At 48.4% G+C, this 21,036-nt stretch overlaps 3 protein-coding genes across 5 annotated transcripts in view; 1 reads left to right on the top strand and 2 right to left on the bottom strand.

The window, feature by feature from the left end:
- The window catches only part of LOC141087849 (uncharacterized), a 47,249-nt gene extending 46,520 nt beyond the window's left edge, over positions 1-729 (bottom strand). The window contains exons 1-2 of the mRNA XM_073573674.1: positions 360-729; positions 80-294 (exon numbers count right to left, since the gene is read on the bottom strand). Coding sequence (XP_073429775.1) covers positions 80-294; positions 360-729 — 585 coding nt within the window. The remainder of the gene's footprint in view (positions 1-79; positions 295-359) is intronic.
- A 7,027-nt stretch (positions 730-7,756) lies between these two features.
- LOC141087907 (uncharacterized) lies at positions 7,757-12,322 on the bottom strand. Its single transcript, XM_073573760.1, has 2 exons — positions 12,210-12,322; positions 7,757-9,985 (listed from the first exon to the last, which is right to left on the bottom strand). Exon 2 carries the CDS (start codon positions 9,759-9,761, stop codon positions 8,511-8,513), a length of 1,251 nt encoding a protein of 416 aa, XP_073429861.1. The 5' UTR covers positions 9,762-9,985; positions 12,210-12,322; the 3' UTR covers positions 7,757-8,510.
- JADE2 (jade family PHD finger 2) overlaps positions 12,196-21,036 on the top strand; it is a 385,012-nt gene continuing 376,171 nt past the window's right edge. Inside the window, exon 1 of one of the 3 annotated variants that reach the window (XM_073573758.1) lies at positions 12,196-12,266. The gene's annotated coding sequence lies outside the window, so the exon portion shown is untranslated. Of the gene's footprint in view, positions 12,267-12,333; positions 12,766-13,043; positions 13,462-21,036 lie in introns of those variants that run through there. The other 2 variants (XM_073573756.1, XM_073573757.1) reach the window with 2 other exon arrangements.

Raw genomic sequence — 21,036 nt, 5'->3', positions numbered from 1 at the left:
GAATACACCCATATTCTCCTGTACCAATTTCCGCACCTCTCTCCACTGCTGTTTCGAGAGAGTGTCTTCCTATCTTTACCTCTCCCTTAGCCTCCATCTGGACCGATATCGGAGGGTCCCCAGGTGACATGTCGGGAGTCCCCTCCATAAGCATACACTCCTGGTCCTTCCACGCTTTCAACAAATTAATGTAATACAACTGTTCGGGTTTTCTTTTCCCGGGCTGGTACGGCCCTTGCCACTTGGCCATAAGCTTGCTTTCGGTGGTGGGCACCAATACCAACACCCGATCTCCTGCTTAAAAGAGCAGGCCGTGGCCTTTTTTTATATACGCGGCCCTGCGCTGCCTGAGCCCCCACCAAATGCTCTTACAATAGGCATGACCACTGCAATTCGGTCCTCCTTATTGGCCACGTGCTCAATGACACTCTTATGTGGTGTAGATGTCTGCTTCCACGTCTCTTTGGCTATTTCCAGCAGACCCCTAAGATGCCTGCCATGCAGTAGCTCAAAGGGTGAAAATCCGATGGAAGCCTGCAGTAGTTCGTGAATGGTGAACATCAAGTAGGGCAACAACATGTCCCAATCCCTTCCATCCTTGGAGACTACCTTCTTCAACATGGTTTTGTTGAAGCGCTCGATTAGTTCGTCGGTCTGAAGGTGGTACACCAACGTGAGCAACTGCTTTATCTTGAGGAGCCTGTACAGTTCCTTCGTCACCTTCGACATGAAAGGAGTCCCCTGATCAGTGAGGATCTCCTTTGGGAGCCCAAGGCGACAGAACATGGCAAACAACTCCAGGGCAATAAGCTTAGCTGAGGTGTGCCGAAGCGGAATGGCCTCCAGGTACTGGGTGTTTATGACCACTAATATATGTTGGTGGCCCCGGGGTGGATTTTACTATCGCTCTACCAGATCCATTGCAATCTGCTCAAAAGGTACCTCTATAATGGGCAGAGGCACCAATGGACTCCGGTATTTCACGATGGGTGAGGTTAGTTGGCACTCCGGACACGTGTCACAGTACCTCTAGACCTCAATATAGACCCCAGGCCAAAATAACACAGTATGCGCTCCTGCACCTTTTTGGTCCCTAATTGCCCTCCTAGCATGTGGGTGTGAGCCATGTCAAGCACCGTCCGACAGTAGGATTGGGGCACTACCAGTTACTCTATCACCTCATCCCAGATTTTATCAACCCTGTATAATAACTCCTGGTTGATCGCCATACATGGGAACACCGTCTCCGCACCCCATTGCTGAGCCACCCCATTTATTGCAATTACTTTTTCCTATGCCCAGGTCAGTGTGAGATCCTGGAGCTGAGCTGTCCCAAACTTACCACTTCCTGCTCGGGGATCGGTGGGGTGTCCTCAACCTCTCCTGCCAATACCTCTAGGTATTGCATTCGGCAACGTACGTACTTCCGGATATGTGTACCAACACCCAGATATTGTGCATAATCATCAACGCAGTGGAACGCACCGTGTATTTGGCAATATTGCATACATGCCCAGGGAGAACTACATGAGCAATATAGATTCCAGACGGACATCTTTATCTGTTACACTGGCTGGGATCTGACACGCATGCAGACTGGGAACGCCTGTGAGTACCCTGTACGATATATAAAAGGGCTGGGATTGCCTTGTGCACACTTAGCATCACACCAGAGGGAAAATTGTCCCTAGACATTGGTTAATAGCTGGCCACTGAGCCCCATTTGAACATGGACAACTAGAAGCTAAGTGCTCTTTGCTTCTCATTATACTCCTGATGAACATTGGAAAAAGGGGAAATGTGTCAAGTTACAGCTGAGAGCTGTAGCCCAGCATGGAATTCAATCTCTTGCTATAACCATGAAAGGTGTTTTTGGCACAGTATTCATATATTATCTCTTTAACGATGACTCTCTGCTCTCTAATTCTATTTGCAGTTGAGAGTTTCAGCGAGCTGCAGTCTAGCTTTGAGTCCAAAACTTTGGTGTAAATATAATAGGTGGTTGTGGTATATTGCTTAGTATGTTATCCACAAGGGTGGATCTGTATTTACCGGTATATCTGATTGAAAGAGCCAATTTATGGCACCTGAGCGGTTTGATTTAATATATGTTCAACTGACCATATGATGGAATGTTTTTAGGAGCATGTGACCAAAAGGAATTATACAATGTCTAATTCTACATTTTACCAACTATAAGAGGATTTGCCAGACTGTATTAGCCATCTGCTAATTGACTGTTTATCTACCAATTATAATCACAATTTTGGCATGGACATTACACACTTGGCTATCGCTCCTTTTTTCCATAACCACTGTACATTCTATTAAGTTACCCAATAGTAGTAATCGCTTTACTGTACTGAGCCATCTCTCTTGCACATGGTGGAAGTGCTCCTAATCTTGTCTAGCGCTAAGCACTTTAAATTTATCTGTCTAAGGGTACCGTTACACCTAGCGATGCACCAGCGATCCCGACCAGTGATGTGACGCGGTCAGGATCGCTGGTGCATCGCTAGGTGGTCGCTAGTGAGCTGCCACACAGGCAGATCTCACCAGCGACATCGCTGGGGTCGGGGATCGCTACTTACCTGTCAGACGCGGCGATCCTGACGTCCTCCCGTCCACGCGTCGCCACAGGAAGCCCAGCAGGAAGTGGCCGACGAGGAATGGTCCAGGAGCTTCTCGCGCGATCAGCGATAACCAGCGGGGGAGCGGGTCGGAGGTAAGTATCACATGCAGCAATATCGCTGCAACGTCACAAAATCGGTGACTTTACAGCGATATTGCTAGAGATATTGCAGTGTGTAACGGGGGCTTAAGAGAAAGGGACAGTAGAATTTCCCAAACTAGTGGGGACACCAGTTTTTAGGTTCCAGGGTGCCAATTCCCGCAGTCAGTCATACAACCAGAGTGCAAGAATAAGTTAGTGATATCTAAGGATAGTTCTCTTGCACTAGTTCTTTTCCTAATCAAGCTAAGGCATAGTGTAGTGATACATGTTTTTGATTGCATCTTATTCTTGACATCAAGACATTGACATATTCTATTATCTATTCTTTGTGTCCAACCTACTGAACATCTTACCACTCCCCAGTCACCGATGGGGCCTTATAGGGCCAGCAGAGAGCCGTCGACGAGTGGGGGCTCCGTTGTGCAGGTTTTTAGGGTGCCAACCTCCGCTGGTAGGTAGGGAGGCTCAGTTAATTACAGGGTCAGGCACCGCCCTGTGGGGTTATTCCCTTTGACTTGGTGATGGTGTTATGTTCACGTTTGTTTAATTTTTAATTAATTGAAATAAAAGTGATATTTTAATTATAAATATAAGAGTTTATGGTGAGTCCAATACCTCGAGAGGAAACCTATTGGGGTTACACTCTGTCCTTAGGTTGGCGACCCCTACGGCAGGTATCTCTGACTCGGGATCTTCAGGTTCCTCGCCCGGAATAACATTTACCCTGGGAGGGTTAACTCTGGTCTCCCACATGGACCAGAACAAGGTCAAGTCTCTTCCCAACACAATCCCATAAGGAAAGGTCTTCATCACTCCCATGTTTTATTTTTCCACATGGTGTGGAAAACGTATCCCCTGTGGTCGGGTACTCTCGGAGTTCCCCGTGTATACACACCACCCCCACTTTCCGTCTATTGTGGTTGTCGCTAACAAGAGACCCATGGACCAGAGTCTCTAAGCTCCCCAAGTCCAATAGAACCTCCGTTTGATACCCGTTGACAAGTACCTGGCACAGTTGGGATTTGCCGCAGGCAGTGCCTATAGTGGCAGTGCAGACTGGTTGGGCATGCATAGAGACATGATGAGTATACCCGCAGTCCATGGGTTCAGCTGTCAGAGGGCAGTTGGTATCCACATATCCGGGGCCCTGGCAACGCCAACACTTGATTGCTGCGGGGCAACTTGACCTTGGGGCGAACTTAGAGGACACGGGTCTGGTGTCACTCTCCCTTCGGAATATCCCCTCGGTACGGGCTTGTTCCTGACTGTAGAGGGTCATGGACTTTTTCCAGGCTCCTGGATTGGTGGGGCCCGACGTGACAGCCGTAGTGAAGCTGTGACCCACATAAAGTCCAAAGTGGCTTTGTGCTGCTCAGTCCCACCACCTGGCCCAGGTGCCCGGGTGCCCTTGACCCACCCAACGCTGTATGGCTGCTGGCAGAGCTTTCACCAGCCAGTCGACCAGCAGCCTCTCCACCATCTGGGCTGGAGTCAGTATCAGGTTGGAGCCACCTTTTCAACAGCTGCAGTAAGTCATACATCTGAGACCGGGCTGGCTGGGCCTCCACAAAAGTCCATGAAAACACCTGTTGGGCGCTCACGTAGATATTAACCCCTAGTTGGGCAAGGATCTCACCTTTTAGCATGGCATAGTCCTGGCCGTCCTTCCGACTGAGGTCAAAGTAGTCCTTTAGCACGTCACCCCTCAGGAATGGAGCCACCACTTCGGCCCACTGGGAAGTTGGCAGGTTCACCCGCTCTTCAGTGCACTCATATTGTGAGGAAAGCTTCCATGTCTTGCTCCGGACTCAGATTCCTCAAAGCGGAGCGGACCTTGTCTCAGGCCTTGCGATGTTCCGGGGTCGGTGCTGGAGGTGCCTCACGCAGGACTGCAATTTGCTGCAGCAACAGGTTATTGGTCTGTTGCTGTTGTTACTGTGTGATGACCAGCTGCCTCAGGATTTCCTCCATTTTGTCCGCAGGCCTGCGTTGCATTGTGGCAGGCCTAACGACAGACATGCAGCTGGCATTGAGGTATGCCTCAATTCAAACTGCCCGCATTCTCCAACCAAACGTAGTGCAGCAGGGTTGGTGCAGTGTGACAAACAGGCAGGAAACACAGGAAAGATCACAGCAAACGTGTTTAATATCCAAACAACTCACACCGTGCACAGCGTGCGGTATCATCTGGATCGCAACCGGGGTGCCACAACAGTCAGTATACGAGAGCGGTTGCAGAAGGCAACTGCACCACCGTATCACGCCGTGGGGTGCCAGGCATTTGCTGCTCTGGGCTCTGTGTTACCTCACACAGGCTGGATGCTGCAGAGCCACCTGCTCTGCTACTTGCAAAACACTGACACAACCAAACCCTATACTGTAGTAGTAAGACCTGGTGTAGAGGAAACGGACCGCCCCACTAGCATCATGTAGTCCGCTTCAAAAATAAATGTCCTTACCGGGTTTTCCTGAACATTGTCTTGGCCAAATAGCTTGACCAGGTCCTCACTTACTTTTACTTTGCCTTGTGACTCACAGGCATCCTGCTGTGAATACAAGGCACTCCAGGGGCTCAAAAAGGACTCCATCAGCATCGTGGGGGACACATATCGACCCTCGCATATGATCTCCCTCCCCTGCATACAGTCAGTGACCAGGATCAGCATGTACATTTGTGCACACAGTAATGCCATACTTTACACAGACACTGGCTGCCCCCTGATTGCAGTCAGTGGCCAGGAGCCGCAGGTACATGTGTGCACACAGTAATGCCAAAGTATACACAGACACTGGCCTCCCTCTGGTCCCTGGAGTGCAGTCAGTGGCCAGGAGCAGCAGGTACATGTGTGTACACAGTAATGCCATAGTATACACGGACACTGGCCACCTTCTGGTCCTTGGCACGCAGTCAGAGGTTAGGAGCAGCAGGTACATGTGTGCACACAGTAATGCAAAAGTATACACACACACTGGCCTCTCTGGTCCCCAGCATGCAGTCAGTGGCCAGGATCAGCAGGTACATGTATGCACACAGTAATGCCATAAACAATGTATAGTCACTGCACACGCTGATTGTACTTAATGTGAAGTAAATTTATTGCTTGACAGTGAGGAAGCGACATCAAACGACGTTTCGGCCACATCGGCCTTTATCACAAAGTCGCAGTAATAAAATACATACATAAAAATATCAAAAAATTGTAAACTTTATACAAAATATATACACATAGTATCCAGAGAGCATGGAATATAAGCACTAGAATTATTTAGAAAGATGTGGAGACATCAAACACGTGAAACTGAGAGATAACGCGGTAGATAAGAAACATGAAGGAGCGTGGTCATACCCTTTTCAATTGAATGTAGGGTCTGTTTTCACCAAATCGATAGTGTCACTGCTAGGCATAAATGAGTTGATAGCATATTCTGTAAGTAGGGATAGATGAACATATCGTTAGGGTGACATAAATAAAGAAAAAAAGACAAAAATAAAAAATAGGAATAAGAATGAAAATAAAAATAAAAAATAAAGAGTAAAAAATGAAAATAGATCAAGTACTGAACTGGGTGTCTGGAGGACAGATGGATAAAACAGATTAACCAGCATAAGTGGCGTAGCTAGTTGTATACAAAAAAGACAGTGAGGGACTGTAAAAATATGCCCAGGTATCTAGCTGTCCAGACAAAAGCTGTATTCTATTTAGGGAAAACAAAGAAATATACCAAAGTTGCCGCTAAATCCTGTTCCTTGAAGAGGTGGTGGACTGGTAAATATGCCACTGCTAAACAAAGAAAAAGGGGGTACATTAGAGATGTGGCAGGATTGGTGGTCCTGGATTGGGACCATACAAAAGTTGGTGATGCAGCGGTGGTCCTGGGTAGGGACCATAGTAAGGTTGGTGGTACAGCAGTGGTCCCAATGGGACAGTACTTACTATTATTGGTGGCTCAGTGGAGTGTGAAGTCTGCACAATGGTGCCAGAGCAGTGAGTGAGCGCTGGATCACAGGCTGTGCTTTTTATCCTGTCTGGTCCGGTCATGTGACCGGAAGTGACATCAGACGCCGGGGCGTGTGCATTGGAGCACGGCCGTAGTGTCTCACAGTGATCCCCACCAAAAAGATGGCGCTGGCTGTTCACACATGCGCAGTAGAGCGCAATCAAAGAAAACCTAATGAGGCCATGCAGAGACTGCTGTAGCTCTGAGTGGGACACACGCATCAGGGGGGGAGGTGCAGTGTGCTATATATAAAGAGACTGGGCAATTAACATATGGAAACAAATATAAACGAACAGTATTATTGCAAATCATACATGTAAATATACAGCATTTGAATTGCGTAGGAGTCCAAACTTAAACAAACATAAAAAATAAAAGAAATGAAAAGAGTGATGTCAGACCTAGGGGAGAGAATGGAGAAGGTTATGAACTCAAATCAAATGAATTATGAAGATTAGAAAAAAGGAAAAATAAAGAAGGAAAAATAATAAAGGGAAAAATAAAGATATAAAATGAGAATAGTAGAAAATAAAAAATAAAAATAAACAAAAAATAAAAAGTAAAAAATAAAAAGTAAAAAATAAAAAATAAAATATAAAATAAAAATAAGAAAATAAAAAATAAAGAGAAAAAGGAACAAGGGGGGAAAAAAAAGAAAAAAAGAAAAGAAGAAAAAAAGGAAAAAAAAGGGGGGGAAAAAAACCTGCAAGGAACAAAATATAAGGGGAAAAAAAATTTTTTTGAAAAGTAAATAAAAAGACCAAATTTGTAAAGAAAAGGTGAAAATAAATTGTACGGCAAAATGCCTTCAAACAGAGGAAGGGAAAAAAAAGGGGGGAGGGGGGGGTTGGGGTTGTGGAAAACTTTTTTGCAAACTTGAAAAAGAAAAAGAAAAAACAAACAAAAACAAAAAAGAAAAAGAAAAAACAAAAAACAAAAACACATTATGTTTCATTATCTTACCGCTTGGGTTAGATGTAAAAAGGGGAGACTCAAGAAGGCAACCAATCAATGGGTCTAGGGAAAGAGGAAGAGAAAAAAAGAAATTTTTATAAAAATTATTAGATTAGCCAATCGATTTCTCGATTGAGACCCCTCGGATGTAAGGTGTCTAGTGTGTAGATCCAGAATGTCTCCCGTTGCTTTAAAAGGCGAACATGGTTCCCACCTCTTTTGGGTCTAGGGACTTTTTCAATAATTTGGAACCGTAGTTGTGATACGTTGTGTCGGGCTTCCTTGAAATGGGCAGGAAGTGGGAGCCATGTTTTCTCGCATCTAATCGTAGACTTGTGACTGGATATTCTGTCCCTGATTGCCTGGGTGGTTTCACCCACGTACAATAAACCACATGGACATTTGATGATGTAAACGACGAAGTTAGTTTCACAAGTGAAGTAATCCCTAATTGGATAGGATTTGCCAGAACGTGGGTGGACTATCTCACTGCCTTTGATGATATTGGAACAGCTCATGCAGTTTAGGCAAGGGAATGTACCAGTTCTCTTTTGTCCTGTTAGAGTATGTGTATTGATGTGACTGGAGGTACCCAGGTCAGCCCGGACAAGCTTGTCCTTAAGATTTTGAGGTCTCCTCAGGCACATCAATGGTGGGGATTTAAAGAGGTTAATCCTAGGATAGGATCTGGTCAATAGAGGCCAATGTTTGTGGATGAGATTATGTATTCTTTGCATGGACGGGTGGTGACCATGGACGAATGGGAGTCTGGGTGGTTTGATTGTTGTGGTTCTGGTGGTGTCGGGGTCAATCCGTGCTTTAGTTACATTTCTTGTAATCTGAGGTCTCTAGTCGAAGGATCTGATACAATCCTGGTAATCCTTTTAAACTGTGATCGTGGGAGACTATTACGGGTGGACCTTGGATGACAACTGTCATACAGAAGGAGATTATTGCAATCGGTGGGTTTAGTGTAAAGATCGGATGACAGTGTTCCTTGTGCATCTTTTTTGACCCTAGTATCCAAAAAACTGATTGATTCCAGGTTGTGGGACATTGTAAATTTCAGCTCATGCCTGGCATTGTTGATGGTATCATAGAATTTAGAAAGGCTAGTTGAGTCCCCACCCCATATGCAAAAAATATCATCAATGTAGCGAAGCCACACTGTGGCAAATTCCTGGAAAAGTGGATTGGCGTAAATGTAGTCTCGTTCAAACTTATCCATGTAAAGATTTGCGTACGCGGGGGCTACATTAGAGCCCATCGCGGTGCCGCATGTCTGGATGAAAAAATCATCCTGGAATCGGAAGAAGTTTTCCCGTAAGACTATATTTAGAAGGTCCAAACACAAAGCCTGTGTGTCCGGTGCAGTATTAGCTTCCATGAGAGTTAGTCTGACTGCCTCTATACCTTTATCATGTGTTATTGATGTGTATAGACTGTTGACATCAAAGGTGCAGAGAATGCTGCTGGGTGAAACGGAATTAATGGAACGAATCTTATTCAGGAAATCGCCTGTGTCCAAAATAAAAGATTTAGTGGTGTGAGTAAATGGAGTTAATATTTTCTCTAGAAAAATGGATAAAGGATTGAGGATGGAGTCCGTGGAAGCTACTATTGGACGTCCAGGAGGGTTGTGTAGGTTTTTGTGGATTTTGGGGAGGGTGTAGAGTACCGGGGTTATGGGATGTTGGTTTGTCAGAAATGTTCTAGTCTTTGCATCTATGGTCTTAAGCTGCATATGTTTGTCAAGAATTTGGTCTATTTTCCTACGTATTTGGAATGTCGGGTCAGTATGAACTTTCCTGTATGTGTTGGTATCCGAGAGTTGTCTCTGAATTTCGGTCACGTATTGATTCTTGTTCATGACAACGATTGCTCCTCCTTTGTCTGCCGGTTTTATAATGATGTTTGGATTGTCCCTCAAGGATGAGATAGCTTGTTTTTCAACAGGTGATAAATTATGGCGGACGGGAAGTAGGCCCAATCGTTGGTCATGGATGGTCTGTTTAATATCCCTGTCAAGAAGGTCTATAAAAGTCTCAACTGCATGATTGGTTTTGGGAGGCATAAAGCTACTTGGGTTGTGTAGTCCTAAGGTGTCAATTGTAATCGAGGGGCTAATGACCCGATTGGAATCTGGAGCTATGCTGTTGGCTACCCTTGTTGAAGAATCGTCAAAATGTACCTTTAATCTAATGTTGCGGTAAAATTGTTGTAGGTCTTTCTCTAATTGGAAAGCATCCCATCTTGGTGTTGGACAGAATGAGAGTCCTAGGTTTAGCACTTTAAATTCTAAAGGAGAAATAGCATACACAGTCAGAGGTCAAGAGCAGCAGGTACATGTGTACACACAGTAATTCCATAGTATACACAGTCAGAGGCCAGGAGCAGCAGGTACATGTGTGCACACAGTAGTGCCATAATATACACAGTGAGTGGCAGCAGGTACATGTGTGCACACAGTGGTGCCATAGTATACACAGTGGTAGCAGATACGTGTGCACACAGTAGTGCCTTAGTATACACAGCGGCAGCAGGTACGTGTGCACATAGTAGTGCCATAGTATACGCAGTCAGTGGCAGCAGGTACATGTGTACACACAGTAGTGCCATTGAATAGGCAGTCAGTGGCAGCAGGTACATGTGTGCATACAGTATTGCCATAGTATACAGTCAGTGGCAGCAGGTCCGTGTGTGCACACAGTAGTGCCATAGCATACGCAGTCAGTGGCAGCGGGTCCGTGTGTGCACACAGGAGTGCCATAGCATACGCAGTCAGCGGGTCCATGTGTGCACACAGGAGTGCCATAGCATACACAGTCAGTGGCAGCGGGTCCGTGTGTGCACACAGTAGTGCCATAGCATACGCAGTCAGTGGCAGCAGCAGGTACATGTGTGCACACAGTAGTGCCATAGCATACACAGTCAGTGGCAGGTCCGTGTGTGCACACAGTAGTGCCATAGCATACGCAGTCAGTGGCAGCGGGTCCGTGTGTGCACACAGTAGTGCCATAGCATATGCAGTCAGCGGCAGCAGGTCCGTGTGTGCACACAGTAGTGCCATAGCATACGCAGTCAGCGGCAGCAGGTCCATGTGTGCACACAGTAGTGCCATAGCATACGCAGGCAGCGGGTCCGTGTGTGCACACAGTAGTGCCATAGCATACGCAGTCAGTGGCAGCAGGTCCGTGTGTGCACACAGGAGTGCCATAGCATACGCAGTCAGCGGGTCCATGTGTGCACACAGGAGTGCCATAGCATACACAGTCAGTGGCAGCGGGTCCGTGTGTGCACACAGTAGTGCCATAGCATACGCAGTCAGTGGCAGCAGCAGGTACATGTGTGCACACAGTAGTGCCATAGCATACACAGTCAGTGGCAGCAGGTCCGTGTGTGCACACAGTAGTGCCATAGCATACGCAGTCAGTGGCAGCGGGTCCGTGTGTGCACACAGGAGTGCCATAGCATACGCAGTCAGCGGGTCCATGTGTGCACACAGGAGTGCCATAGCATACACAGTCAGTGGCAGCGGGTCCGTGTGTGCACACAGTAGTGCCATAGCATACGCAGTCAGTGGCAGCAGCAGGTACATGTGTGCACACAGTAGTGCCATAGCATACACAGTCAGTGGCAGCAGGTCCGTGTGTGCACACAGTAGTGCCATAGCATACGCAGTCAGTGGCAGCGGGTCCGTGTGTGCACACAGGAGTGCCATAGCATACGCAGTCAGCGGGTCCATGTGTGCACACAGGAGTGCCATAGCATACACAGTCAGTGGCAGCGGGTCCGTGTGTGCACACAGTAGTGCCATAGCATACGCAGTCAGTGGCAGCAGCAGGTACATGTGTGCACACAGTAGTGCCATAGCATACACAGTCAGTGGCAGCAGGTCCGTGTGTGCACACAGTAGTGCCATAGCATACGCAGTCAGTGGCAGCGGGTCCGTGTGTGCACACAGGAGTGCCATAGCATACGCAGTCAGCGGGTCCATGTGTGCACACAGGAGTGCCATAGCATACACAGTCAGTGGCAGCGGGTCCGTGTGTGCACACAGTAGTGCCATAGCATACGCAGTCAGTGGCAGCAGCAGGTACATGTGTGCACACAGTAGTGCCATAGCATACACAGTCAGTGGCAGCAGGTCCGTGTGTGCACACAGTAGTGCCATAGCATACGCAGTCAGTGGCAGCGGGTCCGTGTGTGCACACAGGAGTGCCATAGCATACGCAGTCAGCGGGTCCATGTGTGCACACAGGAGTGCCATAGCATACACAGTCAGTGGCAGCGGGTCCGTGTGTGCACACAGTAGTGCCATAGCATACGCAGTCAGTGGCAGCAGCAGGTACATGTGTGCACACAGTAGTGCCATAGCATACACAGTCAGTGGCAGCAGGTCCGTGTGTGCACACAGTAGTGCCATAGCATACGCAGTCAGTGGCAGCGGGTCCGTGTGTGCACACAGGAGTGTGGCTGGTGACTTCCTCTGCTCTCGCCCCGCCCTGTCACCGGCCCTTACAGATACATCTGTTCTCCTCAGATCCTGGGTTGTGGCAGCAGCAGATCCCAATAAGAAGTACGTCACTCGTCTCCTGAGCATCACTAGTGGAGGTGATGGGAGGAGGAGGTGGGGGCACGAGTGAGAGGCCACTAGTAGCCTGAACTCCGAGAAGGCGCAGTGTTGTCACACGAGTGTGAATAAAGTGCGTGGTGTGCGGTGACGGCAGGGAGAGGACACGGGTTACACCCCCTCCTACCCGGCTGGAGACTGACACAGGATTGAGGGCGAAGTAAGCCGAGCAGCACCCACCCCCTTTCCCAGCAGAGCAGCCTGCAACCATTCATATGAGCATACAGGCGCACATAGGACGATGGCTGCGTGCGGGGCGCCGAGCGCCGGCCTGTGACGCCCGGGAGTTACTTTGTGGCCGGTCCTGAGGCGAGCAGCACGGCGTCCCCGCGCACTATGTGGCCAGCCGCCGCCAGGCTCCTGGGCTTCCCTGTGCTTTCCGCGGGATCCTCCCCTCTTCTAACCTGAGCTTCTCCCACTCGCGGCGGACGGCGGAGCCCACAAGGTAAGCGGGGCCACGGGCTGTGATGGAATGATGCGGCAGCGCTGAGGGACGGATGGAAACTGCAACTTTCCCCGGCGGCCATGGCGTGTTTACGTGCTAAACTCCTTATTAATGACTGCGGCACTTGGCACCTCCGGTGCAGAGCCTGGCAGTGCCCGGGGCAGGCTGGCTCCATGCTGCAGCCACGCTCCCTCCATGTGCACTGCCCTGGCATAGCACAGAACATGGCTGGCAGGGTGCTGTGCCCAGTGGAGGGCTGCGCGGCTGGAATGGAAATGTACTGCTGGCCTCATGCTGCACGCTGGGGGAGCCTGTAGGGGGCGTGGCTGTTGTTTACCTTCTGAAACTCACGGCTCCCATCGGGCCGCGCTGGGGGCGGCGGCGGCTCTGCATGCTGGTCCGCTGGCCGTGGTGTGGGGGCCGCCCCTGGGACCCCAGAGCCTGCGGCTGTGTGCCCTCTCCCCTACCGCTCACCCAGCCTCGCCTGGACACTTGCCCCATTTCCTGACACACTTTCCGTCACTTTCCGCAGATTTACGGCTATGTTCACATGGCGATCCGCGATGTGGATTGTGCAGCAGATCGGACTTCAACTCTCAATCAGGGAGTCTGTAAAGGGGTTTATGAATTCGAATTTCAAGCAGATCCGCTTCCAAAACCACTCAATGTGAACATACCCTTAGGTAGCTAGTAAAGGTGAGTGGGTCATGTGACGCTGTGCAGGTGGCGCACTCATGCCCCTGTGTGACCCGCGCATGACCACGTTACAATGTGTGTAACAAGAATCGGCTTTATCTGCGGGGTCCCTTCAGTGGCCTGTATGGGGAGGGGGTCCTGTGTTGGCATACTGCCTGTATTCTAGTGGTGCCAACAGCATGAAGCGACCGGTCCTGGTGGGAATGCCCTGTAGTGCCACTTTTCCTGATGTGACCTGTCCTGGTGGGAATGCCCTGTAGTGCCCCCTTTCCTGATGTGACCTGTCCTGGTGGGAATGCCCTGTAGTGCCCCCTTTCCTGATGTGACCTGTCCTGGTGGGAATGCCCTGTAGTGCCCCCTTTCCTGATGTGACCTGTCCTGGTGGGAATGCCCTGTAGTGCCCCTTGTCCTGGTGGGAATGCCCTGTAGTGCCCCTTGTCCTGGTGGGAATGCCCTGTAGTGCCCCTTGTCCTGGTGGGAATGCCCTGTAGTGCCCCTTGTCCTGGTGGGAATGCCCTGTAGTGCCCCTTGTCCTGGTGGGAATGCCCTGTAGTGCCCCTTGTCCTGGTGGGAATGCCCTGTAGTGCCACTTTTCCTGATGTGACCTGTCCTGGTGGGAATGCCCTGTAGTGCCCCCTTTCCTGATGTGACCTGTCCTGGTGGGAATGCCCTGTAGTGCCCCCTTTCCTGATGTGACCGGTCCTGGTGGGAATGCCCTGTAGTGCCCCCTTTCCTGATGTGACCGGTCCTGGTGGGAATGCCCTGTAGTGCCCCCTTTCCTGATGTGACCTGTCCTGGTGGGAATGCCCTGTAGTGCCCCCTTTCCTGATGTGACCTGTCCTGGTGGGAATGCCCTGTAGTGCCCCTTGTCCTGGTGGGAATGCCCTGTAGTGCCCCTTGTCCTGGTGGGAATGCCCTGTAGTGCCCCTTGTCCTGGTGGGAATGCCCTGTAGTGCCACTTTTCCTGATGTGACTGGTCCTGATGGGAATGCCCTGTAGTGCCACTTTTCCTGATGTGACTGGTCCTGATGGGAATGCCCTGTAGTGCCACTTTTCCTGATGTGACCTGTCCTGGTGGGAATGCCCTGTAGTGCCCCCTTTCCTGATGTGACCTGTCCTGGTGGGAATGCCCTGTAGTGCCCCCTTTCCTGATGTGACCGGTCCTGGTGGGAATGCCCTGTAGTGCCCCCTTTCCTGATGTGACCGGTCCTGGTGGGATTGCCCTGTAGTGCCCCCTTTCCTGATGTGACCTGTCCTGGTGGGAATGCCCTGTAATGCCCCTTTTCCTGATGTGACCTGTCCTGGTGGGAATGCCCTGTAGTGCCCCTTGTCCTGGTGGGAATGCCCTGTAGTGCCCCTTTTCCTGATGTGACCGGTCCTGGTGGGAATGCCCTGTAGTGCCCCTTGTCCTGGTGGGAATGCCCTGTAGTGCCCCTTTTCCTGATGTGACCTGTCCTGGTGGGGATGCCCTGTAGTGCCCCTTGTCCTGGTGGGAATGCCCTGTAGTGCCCCTTTTCCTGATGTGACCGGTCCTGGTGGGAATGCCCTGTAGTGCCCCCTTTTCCTGATGTGAGATGTGCTATCAGTTATCCAGGAGTGTGCCAGTCCCGCTTCACAGCTGTACAGTCCATACTATTATACCTTGTAGGGCAGTGCAGAAGTGGAGTCCTGTCATTTCTGTGTGGTGCCCTCTGCTGGACTTCCTGCTCTCACTGACACCTGACCCTGTACCTTGCACTGTACTTTTTTCTGCTGCTGCAGTTTTAAATGGGCCTAATATTTGGTCCCTTTATGCCCGACAGTCTTCCTACGCATGCAGACACTGTGGGGTTAACCCAGCTCTCTTGTGTTTTGCAGTTGGGATAATAGTTAATGACAGCATTGAAGTCTATCTGTGTGAGGTCTCCTGCTGTTCCCTTCTGAATGGAGTATTTGCTGGGTGTGATTTCCCCCCCCCTTCCCAAGCTGTGCAGGGTCGGCCGCTGTTGGTGTGACTACAATCTCCATTTTGTTGGGTTGCATATCATTGAGTAATCTTAGGTAGCAGTTAATTTTTCTTGCTGCTGCTAAAGATCCCTGGCTCTGGCACAGCACGGTGAAGCCAATAGTAGTTTCCCTGACATTCTGCAGAGCTGGTGGGGAAAGCGTGAGATAGTGATTGGTGGAAGCGGCAGTGCTGGTGGATAGGCTGCACACTAAGTGGGAAGGTGTGGAGGGGAAGTGTTTCTTGTGCTCAGATGTCAGTGGTTTGTGTCGCTGGTGTGTCATAAGCTTATGTCACATTACATTGCAGGACGCCCAGGAGCTGTGTGTTCTTGTAAACCGCTGATATCCGACGTTCTCATGTATCTCACTGTAGAAAGTAAAGGACTGCACCTAGATATATGGCTGATGTGTTGTGCTGGTGGCCCACCGCTACAGCGGCCTCCTCGCTTGGGATCTCTTGTGCTGTGCTAACTGTAAAAATGTCAGTCCCATGTACTAATAACTATGCCACGCTTTGTCCTTTTATCATTAAGACTAGATGGAGGCCTGATGCTCTCGCATCTTTAGGGCGGTAATGTCACGATGGGGGCAGGCTTTGCAGCGTTGAGAATCTCTTCCCCCCCCCCCCCCCCCCCCCATGTGCTCACCCACCTATCCACTCTCTCTTTCCCCATGTGCTGACTTCTCCCCTCTGTGCTCTCTTCTTTGACCTGTCTATACCACAGCTCCTGGGCAGGGGAGGAAGCAAAAGACAATACTGACATTATAGCAGGAGATCGCAGAGGATATATTTTGTGAGGTAAAATATTGTTTAAAAACAGTCAGTGAAATATTTTACCTCACAAAATGAATCCTCTGTGATCCCCTGCTGTAAATTATAATGATTATCCTCCATCTCATAGTCCCGTGCCCATACACCCATCATACATATCCGCCATCCCATGTCCATATACCCATCATACATATACTCCATCAGCTGAAAGTTGGGTGCAACCTTTGACAATCTGATGAGTATGGGGGCCTCTGACTCTACCCAGTCAGATGATGTTGGAGAAGAGAAGTATCGAGCAGTTGAATTCTCACTGCCCGATCCTCCTTTTCTTTTCAAAGAAGATACCCTGCTCCCACAGTGTTTGGTAGTGTCTTTCTGCTCACTCCCCATTGAAAACACGTGCATGCTTGGCCGAGCTGAATACTCCTGTATGGGGGAGTCTGGAGAGATATCTGATAGTCTGCCCAACAAACATTTGGCTGACCGGTATCTCGTGTGTATGGCCAGCTTTAGGTCCTTGGGTGGGAGCACTAATGATCACAGTAATGGGGCTGATGGGAAGATTATGAAGGAACTCCATGGATTTGAAGGTTTCTCCTCCCTGGTGCAGGAGTGTAGCTGTCTATCACAGTGATGTTTTTGCATTGCATAATTTAGGAATTGCCCCCCACAGGTGGCCACACGTTAAGGGATTCTAATAGCATTACAATCTGTGATGATATTGGCATTGTAGTCTTTCTGTAGAAATGTATGCAGGCCTTAGTGTATTGATTTTTCTTCTAAAACATCGTCTAGTTTACATTATTTGTGGTCACAGATGTGACTGATCCCGGCATATAGAAAGGTGTTGTGTAGGTGTTTTCACAAGTTGTCTGTGTAGTTGTGAGAGGGATGAGTTGCTTGTCTTTCTTACTTCTCACTTCATTAGGAGGATGGTGCTCTGGTACTTTCCAACCTAGATACCCAAGCATATAACACAAAAACATAAGAGACGGATTGCCTGAGCATCTGAAACTTGGGTGATCAGAGACTCCTCCACTGTAAGGAATACATGGGTGCATGTTTCCATATTACCCATAAAATATACCTACATCAGCAAAGATTGACCAAGGAGGAAATATAATCAACCCATACAACTGTACATTTTAGATCTCTAATTATCTCTATATAATACCTGCTATTATTAGTATTTGGCTTCTGTCATCACTGGATATACCCTGACAACTCAGCATGGTTGTGTCTTGATTCCTCCTATCTGACTGCCTGGACATAGCGAATGATAGCTCTGCCATCCAATCTAGGAATGGGATGTGCTGAACTGTCTGTATGGTGATGGATAGCTCAGCCATCCAATCGAATCCTGGATGTGCTGAGCTGTCCGTGTCTGGAGTGACAGTTTAGGCCTGTTTCACACATCCGTTTGTCTCCATTAGTCATAATCCGCCGTTTTGCAGAAAAACTGATCCGCCATTTTTCTTGGCGGATCCGTTTTTTTTCCCATTGACTTGCATTATCGGCGGATCTTGATGGATGGTCATCCGTTGGATCCGTTTTTTTATGGATCCGCCAAAATTTTGGCATCCACTGACATGACAGGACGGACAATGAAACGTTTTTTAGGCTGGCCGGATCCGCATTTGTCACTGCACATTCCCGGAAGCATTGCCTTTGCCAGAAATTTAACCCTAAATCCCGTTCTGGCAGCTGCTAAAAATCTCTCTCTCTCTATATCTCTCTATATCTCTCTCTCTCGTCAAAGCAACGGTCCGGTAGCACACGTTGCTTTCAAAACGTTTGCGGATCCGTGTCGCGCCATTTTCGCAGATTGCAACTGATGTAAAAGACGTATGTGTGAAGCCGTTCAGTCAGGACCAGGGTGTGCCGGGACTTCATCCATGTGTTTCTTATCCAGAGTAAATACCTGGCTATTTAGCCAGCTCACTGCCTTTGATTGCTGCTAATGGAAACTTTGCTCTTGAGGTGTGTGCTTGCTCTGTGCGCCTTGTCTGGTTTTCTGACTGTTGCTGCTCGAACTAGGAATTGCCTTTGACCATCCATTTGCCTAGCCCTTTTGTCGTGATCCACTACCTTCTTGGAATATTGACCTCGGACTGTTTCCTGACCACACCTTCATCTCACCCCTCTGTCTATGATGTACTCTCTTGGCTTTAGAACTCTGACCTCTTGACTACCGAGCCTCACGGCTTATCCGCCAGTAGTGACTAGGCTGATTAAAGAAATGCATTAGGCACCGATCAAGTAATCAGAAAAATATCATGTAAGATCCTAATACTGGAAGGTTTTTTTATGTCTGGATTTATTGTTAGACTTTGTGGCTTACTTATTTAAAGCCTAATTCAGACAAATTCTCCAGTCACATCTCATCGTGCGATAATAAAATGCTTCCAGGACCTTTGTTAGTGGGTGAATTTTCAGAGAATATAAATGACTTGGCCCTGAAATGCCTACATCCAGCTTGTGTGTGTAGCAGGTACTATTTAGGCCAGGATCACACATGCGAGAAACACAGCCAAGTCTCGCATGTTAATACCCGGCACTGCCGCCGGCACTTGGATTGAAGCGTGAGGCCGCATAGCAATACATGCAGCCGCACGCTCCGCTTCCCAGTGCCAGCGGCTGTGCCGGATATTAACATGCAAGACTCAGCTGTGTTTCCTGCATGTGTGATTCCGGCCTTACAGAGCTTCTAGCTTCCTAATGCCGCTTCTTAATGCATGTATGTGCTGCACAAACCTAAGTGTGAGTTCAGGTGGCAATATTTCACAGTGTGTACACAGATCTCCGTGCTTGGTTGGACTGAGGTTCTCATGATCCAAACTTACAGCCATATATGAGGTTATAGGTTCGGAGTCTCTTGAGTCAGGAGACCTGCGGGTCCATCTTGGCATTGAGTTCCAAATATGGATTGTGAGATTTGACCATATGAATGCAGCCTTAGGGACAGATTAATCAAAATTATCTAAAAAAACAATCTCAGTACAGCTTTTATTATACCCTACTAGTTTTTTAAAAAAAAAAAATTAAAGCTGGCTTCTGACTGGTCACTACTAGTGATGAGCGAACATGCTGGGATAAGGTGTTATCTGAGCATGCTCATGTGCTAACTGAGTGCCTTCAGCGTAGTTTAATAATATATGTTTGGGTCCCTACGGCTGCTTGTCTCATGGCTGTTTGACAGCCACAACACATGTAGGGATTACCTACCAGACAGAACTGAAACACAATTATTATCAGTGGCCAGCTTTCAGTATTCTGTCAGAGTGGAAGACCCCTCTGAATAGTAATGCATGATCACTTGACCACTGGGTGAAATAGCGCTGCAATCAGAGGATCAGAATAGTTAGGCCACGGTCAGTATTTTACCTCAGTATCTGTAAGCTAATACCAGGAGTGATAAATCCAGAAGTGGTGCCGTGTCTCTATTACACTTTTCCTCTGACGGTCCCACTCCTGGTTTTGGCTTACAGATACTGAGGTAAAATACTGACCAAATACTGATAATGTGAACGTGGCCTAAATGTTGTCACATGACCACCAGGGGAAATAGTGCTGTGATTGGGGGATCCGGAATGGGAATATGCTTTTGTTCATTCCTGCTGCCGCTTATCGATCTGAAATAAATGGCTAGAGGGACAGTTGGATGTCCTGAGACCCACCTTATCTGCTCACCCCACCAACCAGGCCCAATGCGGGGTTTTATGTTAGCTGCATTTCATTAGAAAGTTCTGTAGGAAGAAATCTAGCAATTTCGGCCTCATTGTGCACTTCATCCAAGCTTTTTTTTTTTTATATAGGCTGGCAAATTTGCTTGAAGAGCACGTTAGTATAAACTAGATGTAGTTTCTACTAAAGGAAATACATTCCTCCTTGAGCTCCTCGTCTTGTGTGGCTGGCACCTGAAGTGTACCTTGTGGTTGGCCAGTGTGATATTGTACTTGAGCCACTGGGGGGTGCCGCATCGCCCTTCCGGAAGGGATACTGAAGAGGAATTCATATATGGGGAAATCCCCAGGTCTTATGGAAAGTTGCACGTTTGCTCCACATTCTTCAGTGCTCATGCCCCGCCACTCTCAATAAGGCGATTCCAATATCCATTTAGCGGGACAGATACTGTAAGGCTTTATTCATATAGTATTCAGGCTTTAGTCTGGCACATACACTTGACGTATCTGCCAACAAAAGCCTCGAACCTGATGTGGAATATGTCTCTCATGGGATCCTAAGCAAAAGCCGTTTATACAATGTAAAATGAATTCAGCGCCTTTGCACGTAAAAGTTCCTCCAAATATAATTTTCAGTACAGTTGAAATGATAGCTACTCTTTAAATGCAGTCTTAAGAGTTTTCCAGGAACGCCATCTGCAATGTCCAGGGCAGTGGCAGGGCTGAAGCACTGGACCTAGGAAGGGCGAGTAACACCTGAGTCAATTTTTTTTTTTTCAACCTACTGAAAAGCCAATGGGAAGCGAGAAGTTTTTACCAGTAAGGCTGTGTGCCCATGTTGTGTTTTTTAAGCGTTTCCACTGTGTTTTTGCTGCTGCGGAAACGCTTAAAAAACGCATTACCATGCAATCCTATGGGATCGCATAGCGGTAAACTCCACAGCATGTCAATTAATTCTGCGGAATCGCGGCGATGCCACCGCCATAGGATTGCATTGAAACGCTCACTTTACGTATGTGGCTATGCCCACCATGTGTAAAGTGAGCGCTTCATGTACGGATGGTACCCAGGGTCTGGTGGAGAGGAGACTGTCCTCCATGCCCTGGGTACCATATTCCTGTAAAAAATAGAATT

This window comes from Dendrobates tinctorius, unplaced genomic scaffold (genome assembly GCF_039654945.1).
Source record: "Dendrobates tinctorius isolate UK_male_01 unplaced genomic scaffold, ASM3965494v1 ptg000036l, whole genome shotgun sequence".
Classification (NCBI taxonomy): domain Eukaryota; kingdom Metazoa; phylum Chordata; class Amphibia; order Anura; family Dendrobatidae; genus Dendrobates; species Dendrobates tinctorius.
Note: the sequence above shows the minus strand (reverse complement) of the source record. Positions and strands in the feature narration are given on the sequence as shown.